The sequence below is a fragment of the Lissotriton vulgaris genome, chromosome 11, assembly GCF_964263255.1.
Source record: "Lissotriton vulgaris chromosome 11, aLisVul1.2, whole genome shotgun sequence".
Classification (NCBI taxonomy): domain Eukaryota; kingdom Metazoa; phylum Chordata; class Amphibia; order Caudata; family Salamandridae; genus Lissotriton; species Lissotriton vulgaris.
In genome coordinates, this window is record NC_141699.1 from 351,193,548 (window position 1) to 351,219,713 (window position 26,166).

At 44.6% G+C, this 26,166-nt stretch overlaps 1 protein-coding gene across 1 annotated transcript in view; it reads left to right on the top strand.

The window, feature by feature from the left end:
- The window catches only part of LOC147679757 (transmembrane protein 17B-like), a 340,261-nt gene that overhangs the window by 99,429 nt on the left and 214,666 nt on the right, over window positions 1-26,166 (top strand). The window contains exon 3 of the mRNA XM_086942473.1: window positions 9,448-9,551. Within this exon, the coding sequence (XP_086798599.1) occupies window positions 9,448-9,551 (104 nt within the window). The remainder of the gene's footprint in view (window positions 1-9,447; window positions 9,552-26,166) is intronic.

Genomic DNA, 26,166 nt, shown 5'->3' on the forward strand with positions numbered 1-26,166 from the left:
GTTAAAAACAACCGAAGTGGGCTAGGACTAAAACTCCCGGAATGCATTTTAGACTAAAGCCAGGGATTGGAGCAGGCTGGCCTTGGTGATATGGAGGCTTTCAAATTAATGGAGTTCGTAAGATGTACCACATCAAGCAAGAGTACCTGATGGAGGCAGTTTCTTTATGTGCATTCTGGGACTTGTAGTTCGTTATGCCTCATGGGAAAAAAGAAGACTAAAGTACAAGAATGCAGAAAAAAACTGGACTGCATAAGCCCCTTATAGATGCATTGGGGTTCACTGCAAGCTTTGTGTTGGCCAATGTGTGCAATGTTGGCTAATGAGTTGGGAAAGGCTTAAAGTGCCACATGTGACATGGGGTCATGAAATACATATGAGGCTCGAGCGCTGCAGGCCTACATTACTGTTTGACAATAAATGGACATACGCTCCAGAATGCAAAATATTGTTGATTTCATACAGAGACTTGAACTTTATGAAAAATCCAAGAAGGTGAAATGTTGCTGGTCCGGACCCCATTGGAAATCATGTTCTTTGAGTGACAAACAATCTCTATTACTGACCTCCTGTCCTCTAGTTACACGTGTTTGCTTTGGGAGCACAGGGCACAGTGTTTGTCCAGTTGGAGCTTGGCCACGGCGGAGCGCACAAGTTTTTAAGTGCCACCTCTAGCCAGCTGGAACCCTGTTAACCACTTTTGAGCTCCTCTGCCAGAGGCCTTACACCAGTATTTTTAAATGGGTCCTTGGAAGAAAAAGGCTGTCTGTACAATAAAGACGGAAACAGCAGCCTGCCCAACAACAGACTGTGACAGCACCAATATATAAAGCACCTGACAGTCTCTACAGCATTTTAAAGGCTAGCCCAGTAGTAAGTCATGTGGCCATTCAGAGCTTTCAGTTTGACTGTGGCTGTGATACTGTTAGTTAGGATTGGCAATGACAAAAGGCCTGATTTGTTGTTGTAAGTTCAGTCGGTTTCTCATGTGGGTTAGTGGTCTTCCATTCCTGGTGCTCTGCAGAGTTTTTAGTTGCTCAAATGTGTGTAATTTTTTATATTTATATGTTTCCCTCATCTTCCTTGCTTGAATTTTGCTTACAACAAAGTGTCACTCATAATCATTGAATGTCACTCATAATTACACCGAAATTTCAAAAAAAGAAATAAAAACTTAAATGACCAGCATTTGCAGGGTTCCATACTTTATGGAATGTTCTCGGACACCCCACTGTACAACCGGCGGCCATGTCTATGTTTCTGCATTTGCAGGCCAATGCCTGCAATGTTCAGCTCATGGTTTGTGCACGTGGAGTGGCGCAGCTGGCACCGGAAGTACAGGTAACAACAGCAGGCCGGACATAAAGGAAGCATAGCTGCCAAGGTTTCAGATTGCTTATGTGTGACATTTTCATAATTTTATATCACACACAGACGACGTTAAAGTACTCTACAGTTATTTTTTTACTAATAAATGTGAGAAATGATTCCAAATAATAAACATACATATTTACAAAGAAATGTTCCGGATGACGTCAGAGCATTTTGCAATTTGTAGATGCATATTCTGAGAAATGCATCCAAGTCTTACAAATCCATGTTAGCAAAGATGTGTTGTCTTATAGTGAACGTTAAGTCGCCAGTTTGTTCTTCACGCTACAATATCTGATGTAAGAATTGCACTGCATATGTGGCGGTGCAGGTGCTGTGGAGAGCTGAAATTAAATGTCAGAAACGTAAGTGTTAGTATGATGGCAGTCTGTGTGTTCTCCTTTGTACTGCCGGTCACCGGTGTATTTAACTGTGTAGCCTTGGACCATGCCATGTATGTGCATGTAACTTGCATGATCGAGGTAACTATTAGCGGCGATACTTCGTGTCTCTCGGTCCTTTTTCCCCAGCCCCCTCCCCAGGGGCGGCAATCTGAGGGATAGCCCCGGGCGCCACAAGCTCTAGCTACGCCCCTGGCTCTATACAATTACCGATTTTATTGTTAAAAGTTTTAACATTGTGTAAAGTAATCAAGATAAAGAAAAGGGTTGTTTTTTGTGCTACACTCCAAGCAAGGTATAAAAGTACTGACCAGCAGAAATACATTTGGCTCGAAGGAAGATTTAATGAAATGCGTTCATCTCCGCCATCGGGTCAAACGTGTGCACACCATCTCGGATCACGCAGAGGCAAGAATGGAAGGAATTTTGAGAAAGGACCAAAAAGTTGTGGAGATTTTGGAAACAGTTCCCTCAGATGTGCGCGACAAGTCAGGAGTGATTTCCCCTATTTAGAAATACTAGATTTTTTACAAAATAATGTTATTTAAACACAGGCTCTAGTCAGTGTTCCCTTCAATATTACTTACCCCTTTTGTAACGCCAATGCTTAACTGAGCGGCTTCTTGGTGCTTAATGTATATTTAACTGTGATAGTCAGCGAAGCTCGTATTATTGCTTCGGGAGCCGCTCTCTGCTACTCAGAATCCATTGCATCACCTCATAATCACCTCAGAGGCGCTACATTAATGTTGTTTACTGAAAAACTCAGAACCACCAAAAGATTCTTTCGGTGGTTCCGAGTTTTTCAGTAAACAAGAGTGCAGAGAGGACAACGTCTTTGGGCGCTATGATGTCATGGGTATTCAATATCCAATTATTAATTTCCTTTGCCTTTAATGATACAATTACCAGAGTAAAACATGATACCTAGGTCCGACGCCCCAGTAAAGCTATCTTGCTTCATTTTAGACAATGAGCGGGTTAGAGATGGAGGAATAGTATTTTTTAATGTATTTTGAGTGATAAGGGTGTTAAAAGACAGGGACAGCTGCATGATGTGACCAAACAGGAGGAAAAGGCCTTTCAACACTATTCAAATTATGCTTGGTAGCGATGGGTTTGAGAGTGTGTGCAGCCTATCTGTGGCATCTTTAAAAAGTTGTGGTAAGCCTGTTGGAGTCTAGAAGTTTAGTAGCTTCTGGGTCCTGGGAGTTTTCCAGGTGAGAATTTAAATAGTCAAGAATAGTAAAACTGGGACTTTGAATGATAAAAAGGTGCCAGCAAGGAGAACATGAAGTGAGTAAAACCTGAGGCCTGGGGGAGGCAGCTGTGCCTGGAATGGCATTTATTTCACATTATAGCACAACTCTACCCAGCTAAAGTGCCGGTGCTTTTACACAACAGCAGGATTTGAAATGCAAGAACTAAAGTAGACCAGTTACCTGCGGTAAGAGATGTGTGAAAATATCCAAACTGGCAGAAAGTGGGTGGGAGAAGAGAAGAGAAAGCAGTGACGTGTAAAAAGGTGAATAAACAGGGGGTAGGTTTGAGCAGTGGGGAGAATAAGGTGCAACTATTGAGAGCAAGGCAGGGGGCGGCATTTTTCAATTGTCACCTAGGGCGGCAAAACACCTAGAAACGGCCCTGGGGGAGCCAGCGAGTGGGAGGGAGGGCCTGTCCTTTTGGAATGTGTAGGTGCTAATATCGGAGTTGAAGGGATACAATAGCGATGAAGGGGGAAAAAAAGGAGTTAGGAGGGTATAGAGAGAGAGTTAGCCGGTGCAAGGGTGTAGTGAAGACGAACAGGCAGCTGTTCCTATGCACAGGGCGTCTGGATGCTCATCTTCATAACCACAATGGAGTGAATCAGCCAGTCCCACCACACCGGAGCAGTGTACAATATAATCATGATAAACTCTGTGTCACAAAATTAAGCACCCGGGCTCTCCCTGTAATGAGCTGCATTCATACTATAGCCAGGTGTTTATTTAAATTTTCTGTAATGAAGGAAAACAAAAAACGAATAGTATTTAATTAACTAATCAGGGGGCATGAAAGTGGCGCTGATTCTGAACAAAGAAATGCAAGCTCAAAGTGAAAGCTGCACCTTTAATAAATAAATAAAGGTAAACTGCCATGAACTGTGTTAGTGGCGTTCACCTCTGCTACTCCTTTACATTAGAATTGAAAGCGGCTCAGTGGAGTTACATTTTAAGTCAAAGTTTTGCCGTGCAAACTCAGGAACTAAGAGGGAATGGTGCGTGGTGTTTCAAGCTGCTTGCATAGTACTTACTCAAAACTACGGTCTGCAAAATAAACCAGCAGGCAAAGAACAGCAAGGGAGGAAGGGTGACGAGACGCATGGGTAGCAGCAGCCTTTGATGTGCCGGCCGTCCATGCAGTGAATAATTAGGGGAGGAGAAATGCCGGCCTGAGGCCGATCGCAAAGCAACAGATGGCTGTGGGGTATGACAAAAGGAGAGAAAGCCTGAGCTTATGAAGCTACAAGCACTACACGATTCATAGCACTGTCCATGACTCAACACCAACCCCATTAGCTCTATGGTCTCTACACCCCATCTTAATATTATGGCCAAATACCTTGTAGTGCCATTTTATAGCCTATTTCTAATCCATATCACTTCATAGGCATATTCCCAATCTGCTAGCACAAATCGTTCCCATGTGGTTAAATACATTTCCAAAGCCTGAAAACCGCCCTAGGGCAGAGTCCTAAACTCCGTAATCACTGCGTCCATCTCCACAGTGAACATCGATAAACTAATGACAAATTCTGAACAAACAGCCTCCCCGTGAGAGAATCCTGTCACTAGATTAACAGCAATCTATTCCCAAGGTACACCCCACGGACAAAAAGACAAAGTCTCAGGCGTCAGCTACGGCGAGCTCACCTCCTCTGTAAAAGTGTTCCCTCGTGTATCCTGGTCCAGAACAGAAGAGACAGTGTTGAGAGAAGTGCCCGTTTAAATACCCTGTCTTATTAGAAAAGTCAACACACCTGTGTACCCTTAAACTTTCCATGATAAAGAGTGAGCACATATTTATGTATTAGAGAGCGAGTTTTTAGCCATACTGCATAAGCTGCTAGCACATACAAATTCTGTATTGGCAATACCCGAAAGTAATTAACAAGATAAGGAAACAGGTGGCTGACGGGCGTCCGGTGCTGCTTTTGGTATGCGCGCAGCCGAAACCTAACTGGACAATGGGGCTAGGTTAAGAAATGGTGGGACCCTCTGAATCACCCTCACAGTTTGAGCCCTCAGGGCTCCCTTCAAAGGAACATGAGCATTGGCATGGTAAGCACTTTCAACTTTGTGCAATTTCAGAGTGGCAGATGACGTAAGTGCTGGGATCCTGAGGGGTTCGTACATCTTAAACAAAGAATGACAAAGAGCACAACTTTTACAGCATTGGTACGACACAAATGTGCTGTGATTGTTCCCAGGAAGTAACCGTACTGCAAAAAGTTTGACCCCAGGCACTGGTAACTAATGCACACTCTCAAACGCTCGTGTTGCGGTCCTTGTGAGAAACAAAAACAAAAGATGAGGCAGGCGCTGTAGAGGGAGGGGGTGGGCTGCCTGCAACTCGAGCTACCATATGGAGAGGGAGGGAGGGGGGTGGGCTGCCTACTAATGCGTGTGGCAACAGAGAGAGAATGGGGCGCGCGCTGGAGAGGGAGGGGGTGGGCTGTCTGGTTAGTGCGTGTGGCAACAGATGGAGAGTGAGAGCAATTAGGGGGGAGGAGAAGTGAGGCCAGCGCGAGGCTGATGGCTTTGATTTGGGGAAATGCACGTGCTTGTGGTTCACGTGATTCACGTGAACTGGTGGATATCCGCTTTTTGGGAGGCTTGGGTTTAAGTGTTGGTTTGACAGCATTAAACTCGTCCTATTCCATTCCTGCGGAATCGGAATAGGTCGAGACCTAAAAAAAAATGGAACTTTTATGCTCACCTACAATTCAAGAAAAAGCGTCTAGTTACCACTTGACAGTCAAAAAGGTCCACAGTCTAAAAAATAAAGGGAAACACACTAAGTACCTAATCTTTGATAATAAAAACGGTCTCTACCTCAATTCCTATCTCACTAACTCACCTTGTCCAGCAAATTCTTTTGTATAGAACATTCCGGTCTGGCATCAGTGGGTCCTGATAAATCCACTGTGCGCCAACAATTCACCTACACTCTCTTTAAATACCCCTGCCGACCAATCAACAAACCGATGTGTTAAGCTTAATTAATTACCAGGCAAGTGCTCTCCGTAGTCTGCTCTGTCCTCCACCAATGAGGTTGACGTTCCCAGCTATATTTCTCGCCAACTTGCTTTCAGCCAATCACCACCTGTTACATGTAATCCTGTTACAGTCTCCTCTCTGGTCCGCTACTACATTCATGATCATTTCCGTCAGTACCGGAAACACTACGTTTCAACCAATCAGAATCCAGTCCTATCAAAATATCTTGCCGCACACCGTCCAAGTATGACAGCTCCTTTTTAATGAACCATTCCTCAACAAATAATAAGGCAAAAGGCCAATTCAATGCTTTACCTTACTCTGTGCACCAACCCCATATATTCCATGACTGAAGCCAATTGGTATTCCTATTCTATGCACCGCGCACTGGCCGTCACGGTTGAAAGCGGACACTGTGCATCGGGACCAATCAGCGTCTGCTGCGGCACTCATGATTGTTTACGTCAGTACCGGAAACACTAAGTTTCAACCAATCAGAAACCAGTCCTTACAAAATATCTTGCCACAAACTGTTCGACTATAACACTACCTTTTCAATCAACCATAACTCCCAAAAATTTATAATATGACAAAAGGCCAATTCAATTCTGCACTTTTTTTTCTGTACACCAACTCGATATATTCCCTAAGTGAGGCTAATTATTATTCCTATTCTATGTTCCGCGCGTATGCCGTCACGATTGAGAGCGGACACAGAGCATCGGGACCAATTAGCATTTCGCTTAGTCCCACCCAAACAAACCCGATCCTCACACAATGTATCCTCGTATTGGTCTGCATTCAACCTTCCCTCTCAATAGCTACGAACAAGCCATATTAAATTCAGCAAAATTAAACAAATCTCAATTACATATTCTAAAAATCTCATGCTAATAAAACTGGAGCAGAACTCCTCTACTAGGCATGCAAACTCACATTTAACAGAAGTCTGTCACCTCATTGTCACACATGTAGCAATTCAACATCAGCTACAGTCACCCTGACCTGAGTGATTCATCTCATTATAAAAAATAATGAAGTTCATTGTCACTGTTAAGTCCTGCTGTCACAGTCCTAAACCGGCTGATCCACCTGGCCTCCTGCTGTATAATATTCAGTTCCCAATCTCCGCCTCACAGTCCTACACCGGCTGATCCACCTGGCCTCCTGCAGTCTAATATTCAGTTCCCAATCTCCTCCTCGTTTGCCAGGGAGAATCCTCTGGATTCCATGAAACCTAATCTTATTCAGCACCTCGTGCTTGTTTCTAATGTGCTTATAGAGCAGTGATCTGTCATCTTGATTGATGATAGCTTTTGCTCTTTACTTTAAGGAACCTGGCCTATTCAGGCTAGTATCTCGCTTGAAGACATTAACACAGGCTCTAAGGATATTTTAGGTTCATTGTAAGTCTGTAGAGCCTAGATTCTATTCACTATGCAGTGTGGTGATTATGGTTTTGACTGTTTTTTCTCTCACTATATCTGTTCCCATCTTGTCTTTGCAAGCTCATATACACAATAAGGGTGTGCTTTATCTATATTTTGTCCTCCATTCTGGCCCAGTCTCTGACTAAATGTTGAGCCAAATATTAATCCTGCTACTATGGAATTTTGGCCTTCTGCTATTTTAGGGTAATTGTCGCACATTCACGATTAACTTAACCTAAGAGTTGGTTCAATGTGATGTATCGTGGTTTGATTAAGACCAGTTATGTATTGAGATCATGCATATTTAAACCAACTTTTCAAAGTAGGGGCCCATGATTATAACCCCCATTTAATTGTTATTATATAGAAAAAATGTTTTTGTACATTTTGGAAAATTTGTTGTCACCAAGCTGGGACAGTGGGCAACGGTATACTTTGTTGTTGTTTTTCTGTTGTCTTCTCTCTAAAAGTATGAAGTTAGTATGCTACATGTGTAAACTTCTAGTAATGGAGGAGTGGGAAAACGTAACAGACTGTGAACCCAAGAAAAATGTCGCTATTTAGTTTTTTTGCCTTTATAGCTAGAACATTACTGGCCTTATAATGGGGCTAGCGTGATTAGCTTGTGTTTACATTGATCTAACTATAAGCACTCATAATAGACCTCACATATTTTTCTAATTGTATATATATTTATTATAGGGAGATCTCACTGACCCCCTTATGGTGACAGACAAACAGCAAGTCTTGATAAAGGTGATTATTACCATTAGAACCCACTGAAACGCGTCAACGCCATTCCTGGTATAATTCAAGACTCTGACATCGATGTTGACGTACAGATGCTGTAGTAGCAAAATATCAATGGATACATAATGGAGTCCGAATGTACAACCTGTATTTAACAATTCTCATGTTTTACTTTTTCTGTCCTTAACTTCAATTGTGCAGGTCATAATTGATTGTTTTGTTTTATGCATTTTAGATCAGGGCACTAGATTAGTTAGCCCAATTATATTGTTTTTATTCACAATGTATTCATAATAAAGGATTTTTAAACTGTCAATTTTGGTGTTATATATGATTGTACTGCTTGCATTTGGAGGTATGTTTATGTGAACTTGTTCTTAATTTGACTCAAGGGAATCTTTGAAATTTTGGGTTAATGTGATTTATCAACTGTGCAAATGTAGGGTGGTTTATAATACACTAAGGCTATCTTATATCTGTTTTATTCCTGACAAAGGCTTCAGCTGATTTGCCTGATAGACAAAACACCTGTGGGCAATCGTGTGGCAATCCTGTGGCTTGGACAACATATATCAAGAACTGTGGTCACTGAGGATGCTCTGAACTTGTAATAAAAAGAACATTGACTTAAACAGAGATTTGTGAATTTATATGTGCTTTTACTATATACATTTTTCGCTCAGGCTTTCACATGTAAATTTGTCCTTTCAATAATATTTGTAATGGTGGTCACCATTTAAAAAGTCCTTTCTATTTCATATGTCAAAGTTCACAATGTAACACCTTAACCTATTGCATTTGGTAGAGAGCGTACAATGAAAAACCTCTTCCTCTGTAGCTATTCGAGTGATGGGCTGATAAAACATATCCCTGTTGTGTTTGACATGGATTCTTTGTTATAAATGTCTCCGTCAGATATGAGCAATTGAACTACTTCATAGTTGTACTGAAACATCTGCAGCCAATCGGTCCTCATAAAGAAAATAACAAAGAGTCGGAGCAAAATCCCTTGTGCCTATATTTCTTTGAAATTCTTTTTTATTATATGAAATTTAGCTGTTGCTAGCCAGACCTAGATATCCACTGATTAGTCTGGCCATTTTCCTGGTCCTTCCATTGTACTTGAAATTAACTACTACTGTATGAAATGTGTTTATTCACTATGACAGTGGTATATGAGAGAATGCCTTAAGCAGTAACTTTAATTTATTTTTCAATGTGGTCTCTTCTTTTTAGGCCATGAGCTGGAATCAAGCCTCCCACTGCAGATGATGCTTTACTTCAATGCATTCTATTTTCCTTTCTGGTGGGTGTCAGTCATCACAATGCTGGAGCTTAAGGTAAGCAAAAAAAAAAGATATGTCATTCTTACTATTCTTTGTTGTGGCAGATCACCTCTATAAACGAATGGTTAAATGTTTGGCGAAGATGATTATAGGTTTATGCAGCGCTTGCACCATAGATTTTCCATTTCATATCGCTATGAATGCCAAGTTTAAATGACCAACTCAGTGGCACTGATTATCAACCTTGGTAGAATGAAAGAGGGATTCCAACATGCCAGGATTCAAACCCATGGCATGCAGACTGAACATGTAGGCACTCTAACCAAATGAGTATGGTACATTTTAACTATGATTGCTAGTGTTAATGTCTAAGCAAAATAATATAAAATAGTTCTGCAATTCAAAGCAAACATTTCGATTTCATCCTGGATTTTGAAGGGGGCATTTCTTTTCTTTTTTGTTCCTTTTCTTTCACTTGAATGTATGCAAATGTAAAACTGCAAAAAAGATATACTCAAAATAATTAAGATAGGTTTACACATTTACTTGCTTCTTAATCATTGAGTCAAACGCACGTAGCACCCATGCAAGTAGGTAATATTTTAACGTTACTGGAAGTGTAGTATTTTGCACTGGAAGCAGTGCTTAATTTGTAAAAGAATGAGTGCTGGTGTAATTAAATGTTACCTCTGAATACCAAGGCTGAGTTGTCTTAAATCCACTTAAAACCCTTTAATACACTATCAGAAGCACTCTGTCCCTTTATCCCATTTTTGCAGGCTTCTGTTTTATTCCCTTATGATGTTTTTCCATCTTTATCTTCCCCCGCCTTTCTCGTTTGTATGTTTTTCCCTGTCTTGTCTCAGTAAATGTCTAAGGTGGAAAAATAAGTGCAGGTCACCAAAAATGAGTGCTGTGGCCCTCACCGGCAACCACCAGCTCCAATCAAGTACTGACTGCAAGCGTCCATTCCCAGCACAAAACATATGCTAGAATTGCACTACAGTGCAAAGGACTGTGCCTGGCGCTCGATAGCCTTATTGTACGCGAGCCCTAGGGAGTGAGGAGGAGAGAGAGCGCCATATCTCTATAGATTTGGTGCTGTCCTGCTTTCTCCTCACGCAACACAGTGCAGTATTTTTGGCTGCTGCTCTGCATTGTGTGAGAGATCAGTACATAGACCCCATCATATTAAATCAAAAAGGTCCAAGTCGTTAACGGGTTGGGGGTCAGGATCAAAAGAACGGTGGTGCTACAACATGTCAAGAAATTCTCTCCAGACATTGTATTGCTCCAGGAAACTCACCTTATAGGCAATGTATGCAAGGCAATGCACAGTTACGGATACCAAATGGTGGCGCATGCGGGCTTCACGTCTAGTTCAAGAGGGGCGGGCAAACTGCATAGAAAATCATTTCCCTTATCTGTTACGTCCACATATCTAGATCACCGTGGGAAGTATGCGGGGATCACAGGCCCCTGGGAGGGCAAAACTTTTTCTTTCATGTCCATATATGCTCCACCAGGGCTACAAGCCGTAACCTTCACAGATCCTAACGCTATATTGCTAGCGATGCCTGAGGGGCACTTAGTATTGGGCGGCGACTTTAACTTAGTTTTGTCGGGCTCGCTCGACAGGCAACCTCCTTGCACACTACCCCAGGCCACCCATTCCTTTCCGAGGTTTTTAGTCGATCGGTTTAGTGGAGGGTTGGAGAACTCACAACCCAGACAAGATCCAATACACTTTCCACTCTGGGGCCCACAATAACCTTTCACGCCTTGACTACATAATTGTCCCTGCTTCACAAGTCTCTGATATTCATGAGATCCGATACCTGACCAGAGGTATATCCGACTATATACCCGAATGGGTCCACATTGTTCTTGACCACACACAAGTGTGACGCATTGCACCCATCAATCCCTGGTACCTCAAACATTCGTAAAGGCCTCAGCAAATCAATAGATGACTACTTCCTGGAAAATGAGGGTATGGTAGAGTCCCGCCAGATGTTGTGGAAGGCCTTTAAACCTGTAGTTCGGGGCCAGGCTCTCTCTCTCATTTCAGGATCCAAAAAAGACAGGCTTAAAGCCATCTCAGAGGCCGAGCAAAATATCTACCGCCTCGAACAAGAAATAAACACTGACTCCACCCCGGGCGCCCTGCATTCACTTCGTTTGTATCAAGACCAATATCGGGTTCTGGCCACCAACCGTTCAAAGCTAATGGGGCAAGACAGGCTAGGCCACATCTATGACTGGGGAGACAAGAACGGGAAATTAATTGCCTGGCTTGACAAAAAAGTACACGCCAGTAGACTTATCCCAGAACTGAGAGACAATGACGGATCCCCTATCTCGGACCCCCAATCCATAGTCAACCACTTTGCAGCACACTTTCACTCAGTCTACAGCTCTGTGGCGTCTTACACAAAGTCAGACTCCTCGGACCTAATCAGAGATATCTCACTTCCAACGCTCTCAGAGACTGGCCGAACATTCATTGACAGCGCCCTCACCACAGACAAAATTGCATTGGCTATAAGAACACTCCACCCGGGCAAGGCCCTTGGCCCAAGTGGAATTCCAATTGAACTGTACAAGCTCTGCCCCGACAAATTAGCCCCATATCGGAAACTCATGTATGAAGACAGTCTTGAAAAGGGAGCGCTGCCTTTGATCAGAGAATCGCCACTATAGTCACAATCCATAAAGACGGAAAGCCAAAAACAGACTGCACCTCCTACCGCCCCATATCCCTTCTGAACGCAGAACCCAAAATCCTAGCAAAAATACTCGCCAACAGACTAGTTAAAGTAATCAGGGAATTAGTGCATCCTGATCAATCAGGCTTTATGTCACGAATGAACACAGCTCTGAATCTGCGCAGATTACATGGGGTGCTGGGTAGGGCTCCTACTATACGTGAGGATGCAGTCATAGTGTCCTTAGATGCCACTATGGCATTTGATACACTTGAATGTTCTTATCTCTTCGCAGTGCTTGGGAAAATGGGATTCCGTCCGGTTTTCTGTCGATGGGTGCGTCTGCTATACAGTGGGCCTATGGCACATGTAATTGTCAATAACAGAAAATCTGAGACATTCAAGCTCAGCCGGGGAACCCGTCAGGGGTTCCCCCTCTTTTCGTTGCTATTCGCTCTGGCCCTCGAACCCCTTGCAGCATGGATCCGTAAGGACCTAATGATCCGAGGGATGCGATGGCCGGCGACTGGGAAGACCACATCTCCCTGTCTGCGGATGATATTCTCCTTTACCTTACGTCCCTCAAGAGATCCCTCATTGCTGTTTTTGATATCCTAGCCAATTTTGGCACATATTTCGGATTCCGTGTGGACTGGCAGAAATCTCTCCTCTATGTTCTACACGGGGGTCCTCCTCCGTTAACCTGGAACTGCCCTATACCCATAGTCTCGGACGGCTTCAAATACCTGGGCATATATATCTCTCTCGACCCATTGGTCAGACATACCGGTAACCAGCCGCGGTCGTAGTAGGAGTTCCTGCAGGGCAGTGACGTAGGGAGGGGGAGGGGCAGGGTGGGGGGTAGTAATGTATGGATTACAGAGTTTAACAGGTAAGTAAACATATAAATAAATAAAACGAATTTCGCTGCGCGCACTGCATCGCCAGCCTTGACTTATTTTATTTATTTATTTATTTTGAAGGTTTTATATAGCGCAAACAAGACCCTTGCGGGTATCAGAGCGCTCTACATGCGTATAAAGGAAACAAACAGTTCAATGAGAGCACATATAGAAATACAAGTTAAATACAGGGTTCAAGTGAGTTTAGATAAGAGAATAGAGTTCACTTGACTTGAGGACACCTGTACTCTGATACCCAATTCCAATTTCCATCTGATGTTGTTCTTTAGGAAATTGATGATTTGTTTCATTCCTCAAAAGTTGAATATGTTCTGTCACAGGTTATCCCTAACTTGTCCACTTTGTTTGAATATTACCACTGGAGAGTGGAAGCACATATTTATGGCATGTCTCCAGCTATGGACTTTGGCTTGAAATTTTGTGCATTTTAAGTAAACAATTTGAACTTCAGTTACCCCTGTCTCCCAAAGTAAGCCTTTTTGGTTTAACAGACTATGACACTTTGCTGGATACTTATAGTCAAACAATGTTTTATTACATTTGCTATTGCTCGATATATCTTGACCAATCTGGCAGATAGTTTGGGAGTTCACAGTGGCATTTTCTCTAGTAGGTTTCAGTAAACTGGAGTTTTGGAAAATAGGATAGCGATTAGCTTTTTTTCTTGGCAAATTTTCTGTTTGAGCAATTAGAAATGAAGCCTTGTCCTGTCATAATAATCGTAAATATTTATCCTGTTAGGTATCCCCTTTCTTGAATTATATATGTTAGTTATTTATTTATAAGCGGCAAATATAACATTCACTTCTATTCATGTCATTATTCACTGCAACATGATATATCCTTGAATATATTCATGTTATTTTGCATGAGTTTAAATCTATATTCCAGTGACTGTATCAAGTAAAGAACAAGGTTTCATAGAAGTTGATAACTTCAATTCTTGTTTAGTGTTTCTAAACAATAAGCATGATTACACAGACTATAAGTAAGCGAAATGGCGCCAAGACCTTTTCTGCTGTTTACTCTGAAAGGTTCAACAATGATCAGATACATTATATAAACTAGGAATAGAGTGTTAGGAGAGAGAGAGAGGAACTTCGTGCCAGAGACCCAAGACAAAGGCCATACACACAACCATATCACCTTCCTTTGCTGAAGACTGCCAGGAGGTACATTTATCCTTCCCTCTCTAAATTTATCGGCCTGCCTGGAAACGCAGGCGAGAATATGAGATGCTGCTATTTTACTGAACATTTGCCCTATTGTAGATAATAGTTACGCAGCTGTAAACCGTCTTTGAAATTCGAATTAGGCCCCTTTTCTTTTAGAGCTAAGTTTAGTTTTGTTAGCTGAAGTGATAAGAGTGGGGTTGCAGACATTAATATAAATAAAGTCTATTTACTATTCATTCTCTTGTTAAATATCACTGACACTATTGTGTTGCATTTTAGAATAATTACTATTCATGTTTTATGCATAGGATTTTAACTTTAAAAATACATCTTTAAAATGTTTCTCTGGTTCTCTAGCATTCTTGAGAGTGCCATTATTTAAAGAAAGAGTCTTTGGGTGCCACTAATCATCTCTATAATATATCATAGCATTTACTGTTACCTGAAATGCATCTCACCCAAGTAGTGCTTAGTGGGTTGTGAGGTGATCACAGTCCAACTGGCTTTCTGTTTGGGGTTGCTAGTCCTTAGTGCCAGTGGTTCTATATAGCCTGTTTCAGGGCCATGTTATGGAAAGTTCAGAAAACGTATCAAGCTAAGCTTATATATGTTGACACTATGAGTGTTGAAGCTACAGTGGAGCCAGTAGATTCTAGAAGGCCTGCATCACTTTCATAGGTTGATATGTGCGAAATAGAGGCTAAGTTTGCATAGTTGGCTTGAAATGTCAACTCACTGATTGTATTCTGATTATTTACTGGGTCAGCACATTTTTCTGAATGTTAAGTAATTTCTTCTCTGATCATTGTGACTTCAATTGGAGAGCTGTTGTGATAGAGGTCACTAGGCTTCTACCATATGGATCTGTTGTGATTAAGACTTGATGTGCCTGCGCACGAGGCCTCTTTTTTAATCTTTCTCTAGTCAAGAGGTGGAGGGTAACTTAGTTGACCTGGGAGGCCTCAACCTTTTTGATAGTGGCTTGATTAATCTAACTTAATCTTTCAACTCTTTACAAAAAAAATAGTATCTGTATTGCAAGTAGGGAGTGATTGTGTTGTATAAAGGCAGGCTTATAACCATCAACTTGATTGATTAGTGATGGGTTGTAGGTGCCACTGTTCCTTGGTGTGAGAGCACAGCCCACCTCCACTAGACCATCTTACAACCGATGTCCTCCTTGCTAGCAGCCATCAAGGTGGATGCTTGGGTTACAGCCAACAGACCAGAGTATAGAGCCAGTGGTTTGCTTCTTCACATCTTTTACATCCAAGGAGGTTTGTTCACTGATGGTTCTGTTAAATAAAGGACCGAAGACGTGCAAACAAACCAAGTTCTGCTCTTTCAGTTCTGCTCTAAAGAAGCCCTAGAAAGGCTGCAAATCCCAGATCTACCAATGTTGTAAGTTTTTCTCCACAGTGCTGCTGTGCCACCTTGATGGTTTCCTCCTCCAAGGAACAGACTAAGGGACTGACCATCTGTTTTTGGCCTCCAGTACACCTTAGAGGAGAGATCAAAAAATTATATAGTGCCTCAGTTAGTTCACCACGGTAATGAAAAACACTTTGCCATCTTGAAGCACTGGTGAGACACCTAGTTCTGAAAGCCTTTAACTGAAGACGCCTGGAGGCATCTGGTTGTGTGGCTAATGGACGGACATCTCCACTAAAGGCTCGATTGTAAATGTAAATCCGTATTTTTAAAGCTCAAACTACTCACCCTTACGGGTCTCAAGGCGCTGGGGACCATCATGGAAATTAAGTGCCCAGAGTCGCATGGTACTGAGCTGATCTGCGGCCGGAGCTGGGGATCGAACCGTGAACCCTATGCTCCAAACTCAGCTGCCCTGGCCACTGCACCTCACCTCTCCACTTTTTTTGGTAGTGTGGGGCAGGCGGTACTCCACCGCCACGCCCCCGCACCGCCGAGACTTGCGGCCACCCGCCTGCCAGATTACAAGTTATTCGTAGTCTGGGGGGCAGCGTCATTGCATTCCCAGGGTGGTGTCTCTTTCAGAGCCTGCAGTGCCTTTGAAAAAGTCACTGCAATGGGAACGCCTCACAAGGTTCCCGCATGGCATGGACTTGAAAGTCCATTTCATGCAGGAACATTTGTCCATGCACACAGGGGGGCACAAGTTTTGCCCCCCTGTGCGCATGTACAAGCGAAGGAGGCACGGGGGCACTGTAGGGCCCACTTTGTTTCCTCTCCGCCAGGGGTGACATGGAGGAGGAACCTCTATGTCACCGCCGGCAGGTGGGACCACGAAGGTCCCGTAAAGCATATTGTGGCCTCCTGACCACCGCACCACCTCCAGGGAGCGCAGCTCCCTGGCAGCATCGGCGGTCCCAGGGGGGTCCGACCGACCAACTCATAATGGGGCAGTCGGACCGCCGGTGCGGCCGTGGCTGAACCGCCACTACCACACCACCACGAGTGGACCACCAGACTCGTAATCAGGCCCTCAGTGTTTCCTGGCTCCCGGAATCCAATTCAACCATACTGATAGGGTCGTTGGTGGAGGCAATGGATATCGTCCGCAGTTCGCCGTGTCGAGGGCTTCCAGTTTCATTGCTGACTCACTAACTCGAGCAGGACCATGAAATACCATTGGTGATCCCATTTACTTACTTGAAAGACATTGGCTGCACTAACTGGCCACACGTCAGTCCAGCCCAGAGGTACAGAATTTAGAAACATCGAGTCAGCAGTATCAGCAGGTCAACCGTATCGGCATCTCCCAGTACTCACTGCGCCTTTCACTGGTATGTCAGTGGGTGGGAATCTGCTGAGCTTAGGCACACGGCCTAACAAGAGCACTTCGAATTCCCTAAAGTAGGCGTTTATTTTAGTTTATTCGATCATTCCTTATTCATAAAAGTTCCCCATGCTAGAGAACTTGCTCTGCTAAGCTTTATATCCATGGTGCCAACACTCCTATTGTGTTCACAGGGCCAGTTTTACATCATACAATACTTTGTACTTTTTACAAAATGTACTGTTAGTATAGTGATACAAACAAGCATTGACGAAATCAATAGGTCTCAACTCTTGGCTTTGAAAGTGAGTTTAGAGAGATTGAAAGCAACATATAGACCTAATTAGGAAACAGGAAAAAGAGAGAAGCCAAGCCAGAAGAGACGTGTACAAGGATAAGTGCACAGAGACATTTATCAGCAACAAGGGTTCGAAAGTAATATTAGGTGAGGCTAAAGAGATAGAAGAATGTATTTCGAAAGATAAAAGTGTAAAAGGTAGGGACCAAAGACACTGGGTAGGACGAGAGAGTAGACGTGGGTGCAATAGAAAAAAAAAGAGATGGATACACAGTAAATCTACTGTGGAACGTGGGTGGGTAAGGCGCCAGACAGAAGATACTGTGTGTGGGAAGTAGCGGGCAGTGAGAGACAAATCAAAGAGATAGAAGTGTAGAGAATCATAGCAGCGTAAAGAACAGCCTGGGGGCAGAACATCGGGAGAGCCAATCACTAAAAACAAAACACCGACATGATCAGGTCATGAAGTGTGAAATATGAGCAATGTAACCCGATTTGCTCCTTCCTGTTTTCGTGCTTGCAACAAGGCATGCTTGTCTGTCTAAAACAAGACAAAGTAACACTTGTGTTTTTTTGCCCAGAGAAGGAGCAGTCTGAAAAGAAACGATTGTTGGACTAATATCTTTGAAATTCTCTGTGGGATAGCAGTGGATGCACTCGTAAACCGCAATGATATGCTTCATGTGGGATTTCACAGTGATATATTCTAACATGTCTTTCTATCATGCAGTCAGTTATATTTGCTCAAAAAGACATCACAAGATTGACACGTTCTTATGAATCGTGTCTTTATTAAAAGTATTGTAACATTTTGTAAATACGGAGTCAAGGCTACACTTAACATTACTTCCACCAACCATGTGAGATAAACATTCCAGCACAAGCAGGGAGGATTCGAGCATACAACTAAATCCAAAACAAAGCCTAGAGCAGAGCGCACTGTACTTCGCCCCTTCCTTATTGGACATAGTGAGAACAGCCTGCTGTCAGTGGATCGGTTCTGGCATGACTGCTTTATTTCTGAATGTGTCTGCCTTGATAATATCTGGATTATTCATTTTGCACTGTACTTGGGCTTCTTTGGCCCAAACTAGAGCGTATGGATTGAGACCTATGTTCTTGCGCCCAAGGAGCAGGACAATGTGGTGACATGCTAATACCCCTTCTTCTGTTGTATTTTGGGCGCTGCTGTAGATCGCTCACTCGCAGGACTATAAGGTTACAAACTGGTTGGTACTGATTCTGTTTATCAAAAAGGAAAAAGGACACTTGTTACAGTTCTAAACCATTGGTTAGAAGAGTAAATGAAACACCCTCAAAAACTCAATGTTGATCGAAAAACCGGTATATATTTTTCATCCGCCCCACATTGATGTTGTGGCATTCATCATTGGATGTTACAATACGTGCTCAATGCCAGCTTCATCCAGAGGCACCTCTGGTATAGAATGCAGTGTCCAGAGATTGAGGGTTGCCCCCAAAAAAAGGTGTGGAGAAAAACAAAAATGTTTAAAAAGAAATGTTAAAAAGGAGAACGTCACCCAAATACTTTAATAAGAGGTGAGATTCTACTGAAGTAAAATATAAGGGTACTTTAAATGGATCGAGTTACTAGATCCATTAGTATTATTAGAATAAGCTTGTTGACATGTTTCAGCTCCCCTTGGCTCAATGATTTTGATGCTGTAGTTGATTTGCATGCTACACATGTCCCACAAGGATAGTGTCCTGTAATCGGTGTCTGCAGCCCGGTGCTAAACAAACTTAAATGAGGCTCACTTCATATTATTTGAAAGATTTTTCGATAATGGGTGGGAATTAATCCTCTTTGTGACCTGGGGCCCCTTGCGATGTGGGGAACAAGCACTACATCACGAAAGTATAGCGGTCAATCAAGCTACTCTGTAACTCGGCAAGTGGATAGTTAAGACACAGGTTATGTTATGTTGTTGAAAAAAAGAATAAAAGAATGTATTGGGCAATACATTTCTAGAATAGAGCAGTAATTACAAAAGGCTTTTGAATTAAACATGGCACATACCGCAATTGATTGTGACAATCACGCCTATCATTTAAACTTACTAAAAAACTAACACACAGATCTTTGTATGTAAAAAAAACGATTTTGAAATATACCATATCACACACATCAAGAAGTCCTCAATAAAGATGTGGTATATAGCGTAAATGGTAATAACGTGGTCGTAGTGCGACGTCATAGAGCCTACCAAACCACTTTATGAACACCTTAACATTACTCTGAAAATACAAAATAATGATGTCACTCTTTCATCACACATAGCTCCTAGAGAAAACTTGGTCCTCTACCAAACTGGTCCCTTTCTTTTCTGCACTTTAGCGATAATTAACGCAACCATCAAAAAGATGATAAAACCAAACCCCCTCCCCCCCAAAAAATAACAAAAAATAACAAGATAATCAAAAAATTATGTATTGTTGTCCGTCTCTCTTTTTATATTACAGATCACTGAGAGCACGTTTGATAACTAGGTGCCTAAAAGTGGACACTTAAATGTACTACACAAGTCGTGTAAGTATAAATATCCCTGTATGTTAGTCCTGACAAAAGCTCCACAGACCCGGCTGGGCCAAGGGGAGCTGAAACATGTCGACAAGCTTATTCTAATATTACTAATGGATCTAGTAACTCGATCCATTTGAAGTACCCTTATATTTTACTTCAGTAGAATCTCACCTCTTATTAAAGTATTTGGGTGATGTTCTCCTTTTTAACATTTCTTTTTAAACATTTTTGTTTTTCTTCACACCTTTTTTTGGGGGCAACCCTCAATCTCTGGACACTGCATTCTATACCAGAGGTGCCTGGCATTGAGCACGTATTGTAACATCCAATGATAAATGCCACAACATCAATGTGGGGCGGATGAAAATATATACCGCTTTTTCGATCAACATTGAGTTTTTGAGGGTGTTTCATTTACTCTTCTAACCAATGGTTTAGAACTGTAACAAGTGTCCTTTTTCCTTTTTGATAAACTGAATACTTACCATGGGGAAATAAGCGGACACATTTTTTCCTCCTCCCTACCAGATGATTACTTATGGTACTGATTCTGATCATATTTGTCTCTGATGTGCTCTGTAAAAAGCGAGTGAGACATCGGACATGCTGCGTGCTCGCCTTCTCTACTTGGCCAGCACTTGAAATCTTGCTGTCATGGATGGGGAGATACAAGAATTGACTATTCAAGACCGCTATTCCTCAAAACTGCAGTGGCAGAATCCTTGAGACCCTTGCCTTGACTCGATGAATACATTTGACTTGGTGCCGCTCACATACCTGACGCTGTTTACTGCCCACAAAGGATCTCTCTGCTGCCGAACGAAGGGCGCTTTCTGTGCTAACTTTGCCCAGCTGTGTCCAGACTTCTTGGAGGTCGCGCCGCTGGTGGGAGCTCTTCCGTGGTCGACGGATTGCCTACCAGCTCCCAGCGAGCGCTTGACCCCATTACCATTGGCTGCCTGCACCGGGGGACTGCGAGGACCAGAAGCCTTTGCTTCTTCCAGCTGGTGCCTCTTCCCCCGGCGGTAACGCCCCCTACCTGCCGCCTATTTACTTTTCGCGACACCCGCTTCGCGGGTGCCGCTCACATACCTGACGCTGTTTACTGCCCACAAAGGATCTCTCTGCTGCCGAACGAAGGGCGCTTTCTGTGCTAACTTTGCCCAGCTGTGTCCAGACTTCTTGGAGGTCGCGCCGCTGGTGGGAGCTCTTCCGTGGTCGACGGATTGCCTACCAGCTCCCAGCGAGCGCTTGACTCCATTACCATTGGCTGCCTGCACCGGGGGACTGCGAGGACCAGAAGCCTTTGCTTCTTCCAGCTGGTGCCTCTTCCCCCGGCGGTAACGCCCCCTACCTGCCGCCTATTTACTTTTCGCGACACCCGCTTCGCGGGTGCCGCTCACATACCTGACGCTGTTTACTGCCCACAAAGGATCTCTCTGCTGCCGAACGAAGGGCGCTTTCTGTGCTAACTTTGCCCAGCTGTGTCCAGACTTCTTGGAGGTCGCTCCGCTGGTGGGAGCTCTTCCGTGGTCGACGGATTGCCTACCAGCTCCCAGCGAGCGCTTGACCCCATTACCATTGGCTGCCTGCACCGGGGGACTGCGAGGACCAGAAGCCTTTGCTTCTTCCAGCTGGTGCCTCTTCCCCCGGCGGTAACGCCCCCTACCTGCCGCCTATTTACTTTTCGCGACACCCGCTTCGCGGGTGCCGCTCACATACCTGACGCTGTTTACTGCCCACAAAGGATCTCTCTGCTGCCGAACGAAGGGCGCTTTCTGTGCTAACTTTGCCCAGCTGTGTCCAGACTTCTTGGAGGTCGCGCCGCTGGTGGGAGCTCTTCCGTGGTCGACGGATTGCCTACCAGCTCCCAGCGAGCGCTTGACCCCATTACCATTGGCTGCCTGCACCGGGGGACTGCGAGGACCAGAAGCCTTTGCTTCTTCCAGCTGGTGCCTCTTCCCCCGGCGGTAACGCCCCCTACCTGCCGCCTATTTACTTTTCGCGACACCCGCTTCGCGGGTGCCGCTCACATACCTGACGCTGTTTACTGCCCACAAAGGATCTCTCTGCTGCCGAACGAAGGGCGCTTTCTGTGCTAACTTTGCCCAGCTGTGTCCAGACTTCTTGGAGGTCGCGCCGCTGGTGGGAGCTCTTCCGTGGTCGACGGATTGCCTACCAGCTCCCAGCGAGCGCTTGACCCCATTACCATTGGCTGCCTGCACCGGGGGACTGCGAGGACCAGAAGCCTTTGCTTCTTCCAGCTGGTGCCTCTTCCCCCGGCGGTAACGCCCCCTACCTGCCGCCTATTTACTTTTCGCGACACCCGCTTCGCGGGTGTCGCTCACATCCTGACGCTGTTTACTGCCCACAAAGGATCTCTCTGCTGCCGAACGAAGGGCGCTTTCTGTGCTAACTTTGCCCAACTGTGTCCAGACTTCTTGGAGGTCGCGCCGCTGGTGGGAGCTCTTCCGTGGTCGACGGATTGCCTACCAGCTCCCAGCGAGCGCTTGACCCCATTACCATTGGCTGCCTGCACTGGGGGACTGCGAGGACCAGAAGCCTTTGCTTCTTCCAGCTGGTGCCTCTTCCCCCGGCGGTAACGCCCCCTACCTGCCGCCTATTTACTTTTCGCGACACCCGCTTCGCGGGTGCCGCTCACATACCTGACGCTGTTTACTGCCCACAAAGGATCTCTCTGCTGCCGAACGAAGGGCGCTTTCTGTGCTAACTTTGCCCAGCTGTGTCCAGACTTCTTGGAGGTCGCGCCGCTGGTGGGAGCTCTTCCGTGGTCGACGGATTGCCTACCAGCTCCCAGCGAGCGCTTGACCCCATTACCATTGGCTGCCTGCACCGGGGGACTGCGAGGACCAGAAGCCTTTGCTTCTTCCAGCTGGTGCCTCTTCCCCCGGCGGTAACGCCCCCTACCTGCCGCCTATTTACTTTTCGCGACACCCGCTTCGCGGGTGCCGCTCACATACCTGACGCTGTTTACTGCCCACAAAGGATCTCTCTGCTGCCGAACGAAGGGCGCTTTCTGTGCTAACTTTGCCCAGCTGTGTCCAGACTTCTTGGAGGTCGCGCCGCTGGTGGGAGCTCTTCCGTGGTCGACGGATTGCCTACCAGCTCCCAGCGAGCGCTTGACCCCATTACCATTGGCTGCCTGCACCGGGGGACTGCGAGGACCAGAAGCCTTTGCTTCTTCCAGCTGGTGCCTCTTCCCCCGGCGGTAACGCCCCCGTGCACAAACCTCCCCTTAAATTGAACCGCATCACACGCAACGCCAAGGGCGGGCCCGTTTCAGCCCGTTACAGACTGTGCAGGACTGGACTGGGCCACGGTATTTGTGTTTTTTCTATTCATTCTTAGACTTGTTCTGATAAAAACTGCGGGGACTTACACCTGTATCCTAGTCAACAGTGAGACCAGTCTGTTTTTGCCCTATCATCATTGTGTAGTCTGAGACGCATAGCGTCCGATCATGAGTAGAGCCACTAGAAGTAAAAAGACAGATAAAACTACTGACATAACTGGACCCATTGACTTATTTTTAAACAAGGCCAATGCAGTTATCGATAATACCATCCAATTGATAGATCGACGGGTGTCACATGAACTGGAGATTGCTAGAAAAAGATCGTCAATGGGCCCCTTGGCTCTAGCACAAACTCCAATTCACAAGGGTCCGATCACTCCCCTGTTGAATCAAGCAAGTGCACTAGTTCACACAGTTCCAAATACTGTGGACTTGTCAGCAACACAATTGTCATTAGGATCTGATTCTGTGGAGGACTTGGAAAAAACACCGGACTTACAACTCCTACACAATCAAGACATGGCATTAGAACCTAACCCCACGGGGGAAAGGGAGGGTGCTATATCTAAGAGGTCAAGCAAGGGGTTGATTATACAGGAGATCACATCGGCTCCACCTAACTGCGTGAATCCTTGCAACCTGAATAAGAATAGTAACAATATTGTAGTACTGCAAACCCCCCCATCCACCAATAGAGTGGTCCCTAACATGCCCCCCCAGAACATTGAGCCACTGGGGAACCTAGATGCACTAGGTGCTGTAGGTGGTATACACAAACCATGCACCACATGTGTGACACTACATGACTTTCTTACAAATAGCATGGGGGAATTGTTAAAATACCATCTGAAACCCTTGGAAAAAAGTATAAGGATAATTGAAAAACAACTTGCAAAATTAAATACTCCTGCATTTATTCAGAAGTCACTGAGCACCCTAGATACGGGGGAGGGGAAAACCAAAGAGCCAAGTAAACCGGCTAAACCGGCTCAACCACTTACCTTACCAGCTGCGTGTCCAAAGCCCCGTGTACAAGATAAAGAAGTAAACACCCAGACTACTAAAAGTGTCAGACCAAACTCACAAAATACCCCTAAACCCCTAATTGTAGAGGGGAAGGGCCAATCCGATATCACTAGCGATAATGCGCAACCCACCCCAGCCCTTGTGGCTTTAAATACTCAGCTAGCTAATCTAAAGGAGACTTTACACACATCACAAAAAACCCAGTCTCTCCAATCTCAGGGAAAACAGAGGACGGGCACTAGGTTCAGGCGGCCGTTTCATCTGCCACCTGAGGCTACCCCGTACACTGTCGTCCTAACAGGGGTGTCAGAACTGCCAGATGGCTCAGATGAGCCCCCGTGGTCACTAAGGAACAAAGTGCTGCAATGGTTAAGTCAAAACAGACCTATACAGCCATCGCATCATAGCAGAATAAATTCAGTCAGAAGAGTGTTTTGGATTGGGGACACGAAAAAAAGCTTACAGGGTGACTGTGTTATAGTCAATTGTGACGATCCTGCCATGGTTGACTATATTTCTTCTTGGCCAGCGCTCGAAAAAAGGGGGGGGGGTTGACGTACAGCGTCTTTCTTTCTTCTATCCACCGTTAAATATTCCCAATTATGGCGATACAACTGGTTGGGACGAAGTCCAAGACTGGCCTTGGACGCAGGTGGGGTACACCAATAGAAGTAGAAACAGGAACAGCAATAATCACTGGAACAGAGGCTGGGATTCTCGCCCCTGGTACCATAGCAGAGGAAACCCAAATCCTGATTACTGGAGGGGGGTTCCTACAAGGAACAGATACGACTGCTTAGACATGGTCGATTGACCAACAAAGGTCACTACAGGGGTATCAGTAATCTTAGCCCCCCAATTTAAGATCCATGATGTCTTTCCCCAGGTAGAAAAAACTAATCCCGTGATGACAGAGACTACATCAGATCATGACACGGGTGGTGTAAATTTGTCAGGCCAGCATCTAACAGAAAAACCTAGTAAGCTATTGAGGGAGAGTGGACTTGAGTCCACAACCGAAACCACCTGTACGCATTCACACCTGAGCACAGTAGATAAGATTAAGAGTCAAATTCATAACGAGATTGGAGCCCTGCCCGTGGGCACTGTCCCACTAACTAGTCAGGAAGAATCCAGTCCACCCAATGAGGGGAAATGTTCGTTAAAAATAACATCATGGAATATTGCTGGGCTGGCTAAAAAAGTGCGGGACCAGTTATTCCTAACTTTTATGGAAAGGCAGGACATAATCTGCCTACAGGAGTGCTGGGACTAAGATGAGACCCATATCGAGGGTTTTAGCACTTTTTATGTTCCCTCGATTCAGGGCAACCGAGGCAGAGGCTCTGGGGGACTGTGTATTTTCACCTCTAACCTCTGTAACATAGAATAGAGTATGTATGAGGCAAGCGGACCGAAAGCAGGCGCAGGGAGCTCATTACAAGGCCTGTTTATTAAATCAAATGGGCGCTCCTTTTTCCTGATCAACCTTTATAACAACGCGCCAAAAGTTGAGGTTAAAACCTTAATAGCGGAGTTGGACTCACTGTTAAAGAGAGGTGGGCAGGCGGCAGACTGCTTACTTATAGCAGGGGATTTTAATTGTCACTTATGCCCCTATAGTCAAACAAAAAACTGTGGCATTTTTGACTTAAAAGGGGATCCTACTACGCACTTTGAACACTCCATAGGGGGCAACCTGTTAAATCAACTCATGCATGAGTGGGATTTGGCCTTCGCAAATGAACTTTGTCAGCCACCCGTAGCGTTCCAGATAACTTTTTTTGGCCATGGGGCAGGCACTGTAATTGACTTTATTTTAGTCTCTAACAGGAATCAAGGCTGGGTGGGGGGTTTTGATACGGAGGATCTAGCAATAAGCGACCATTTTCCTATCAGCACCTCCCTTAGTCTAGGGAA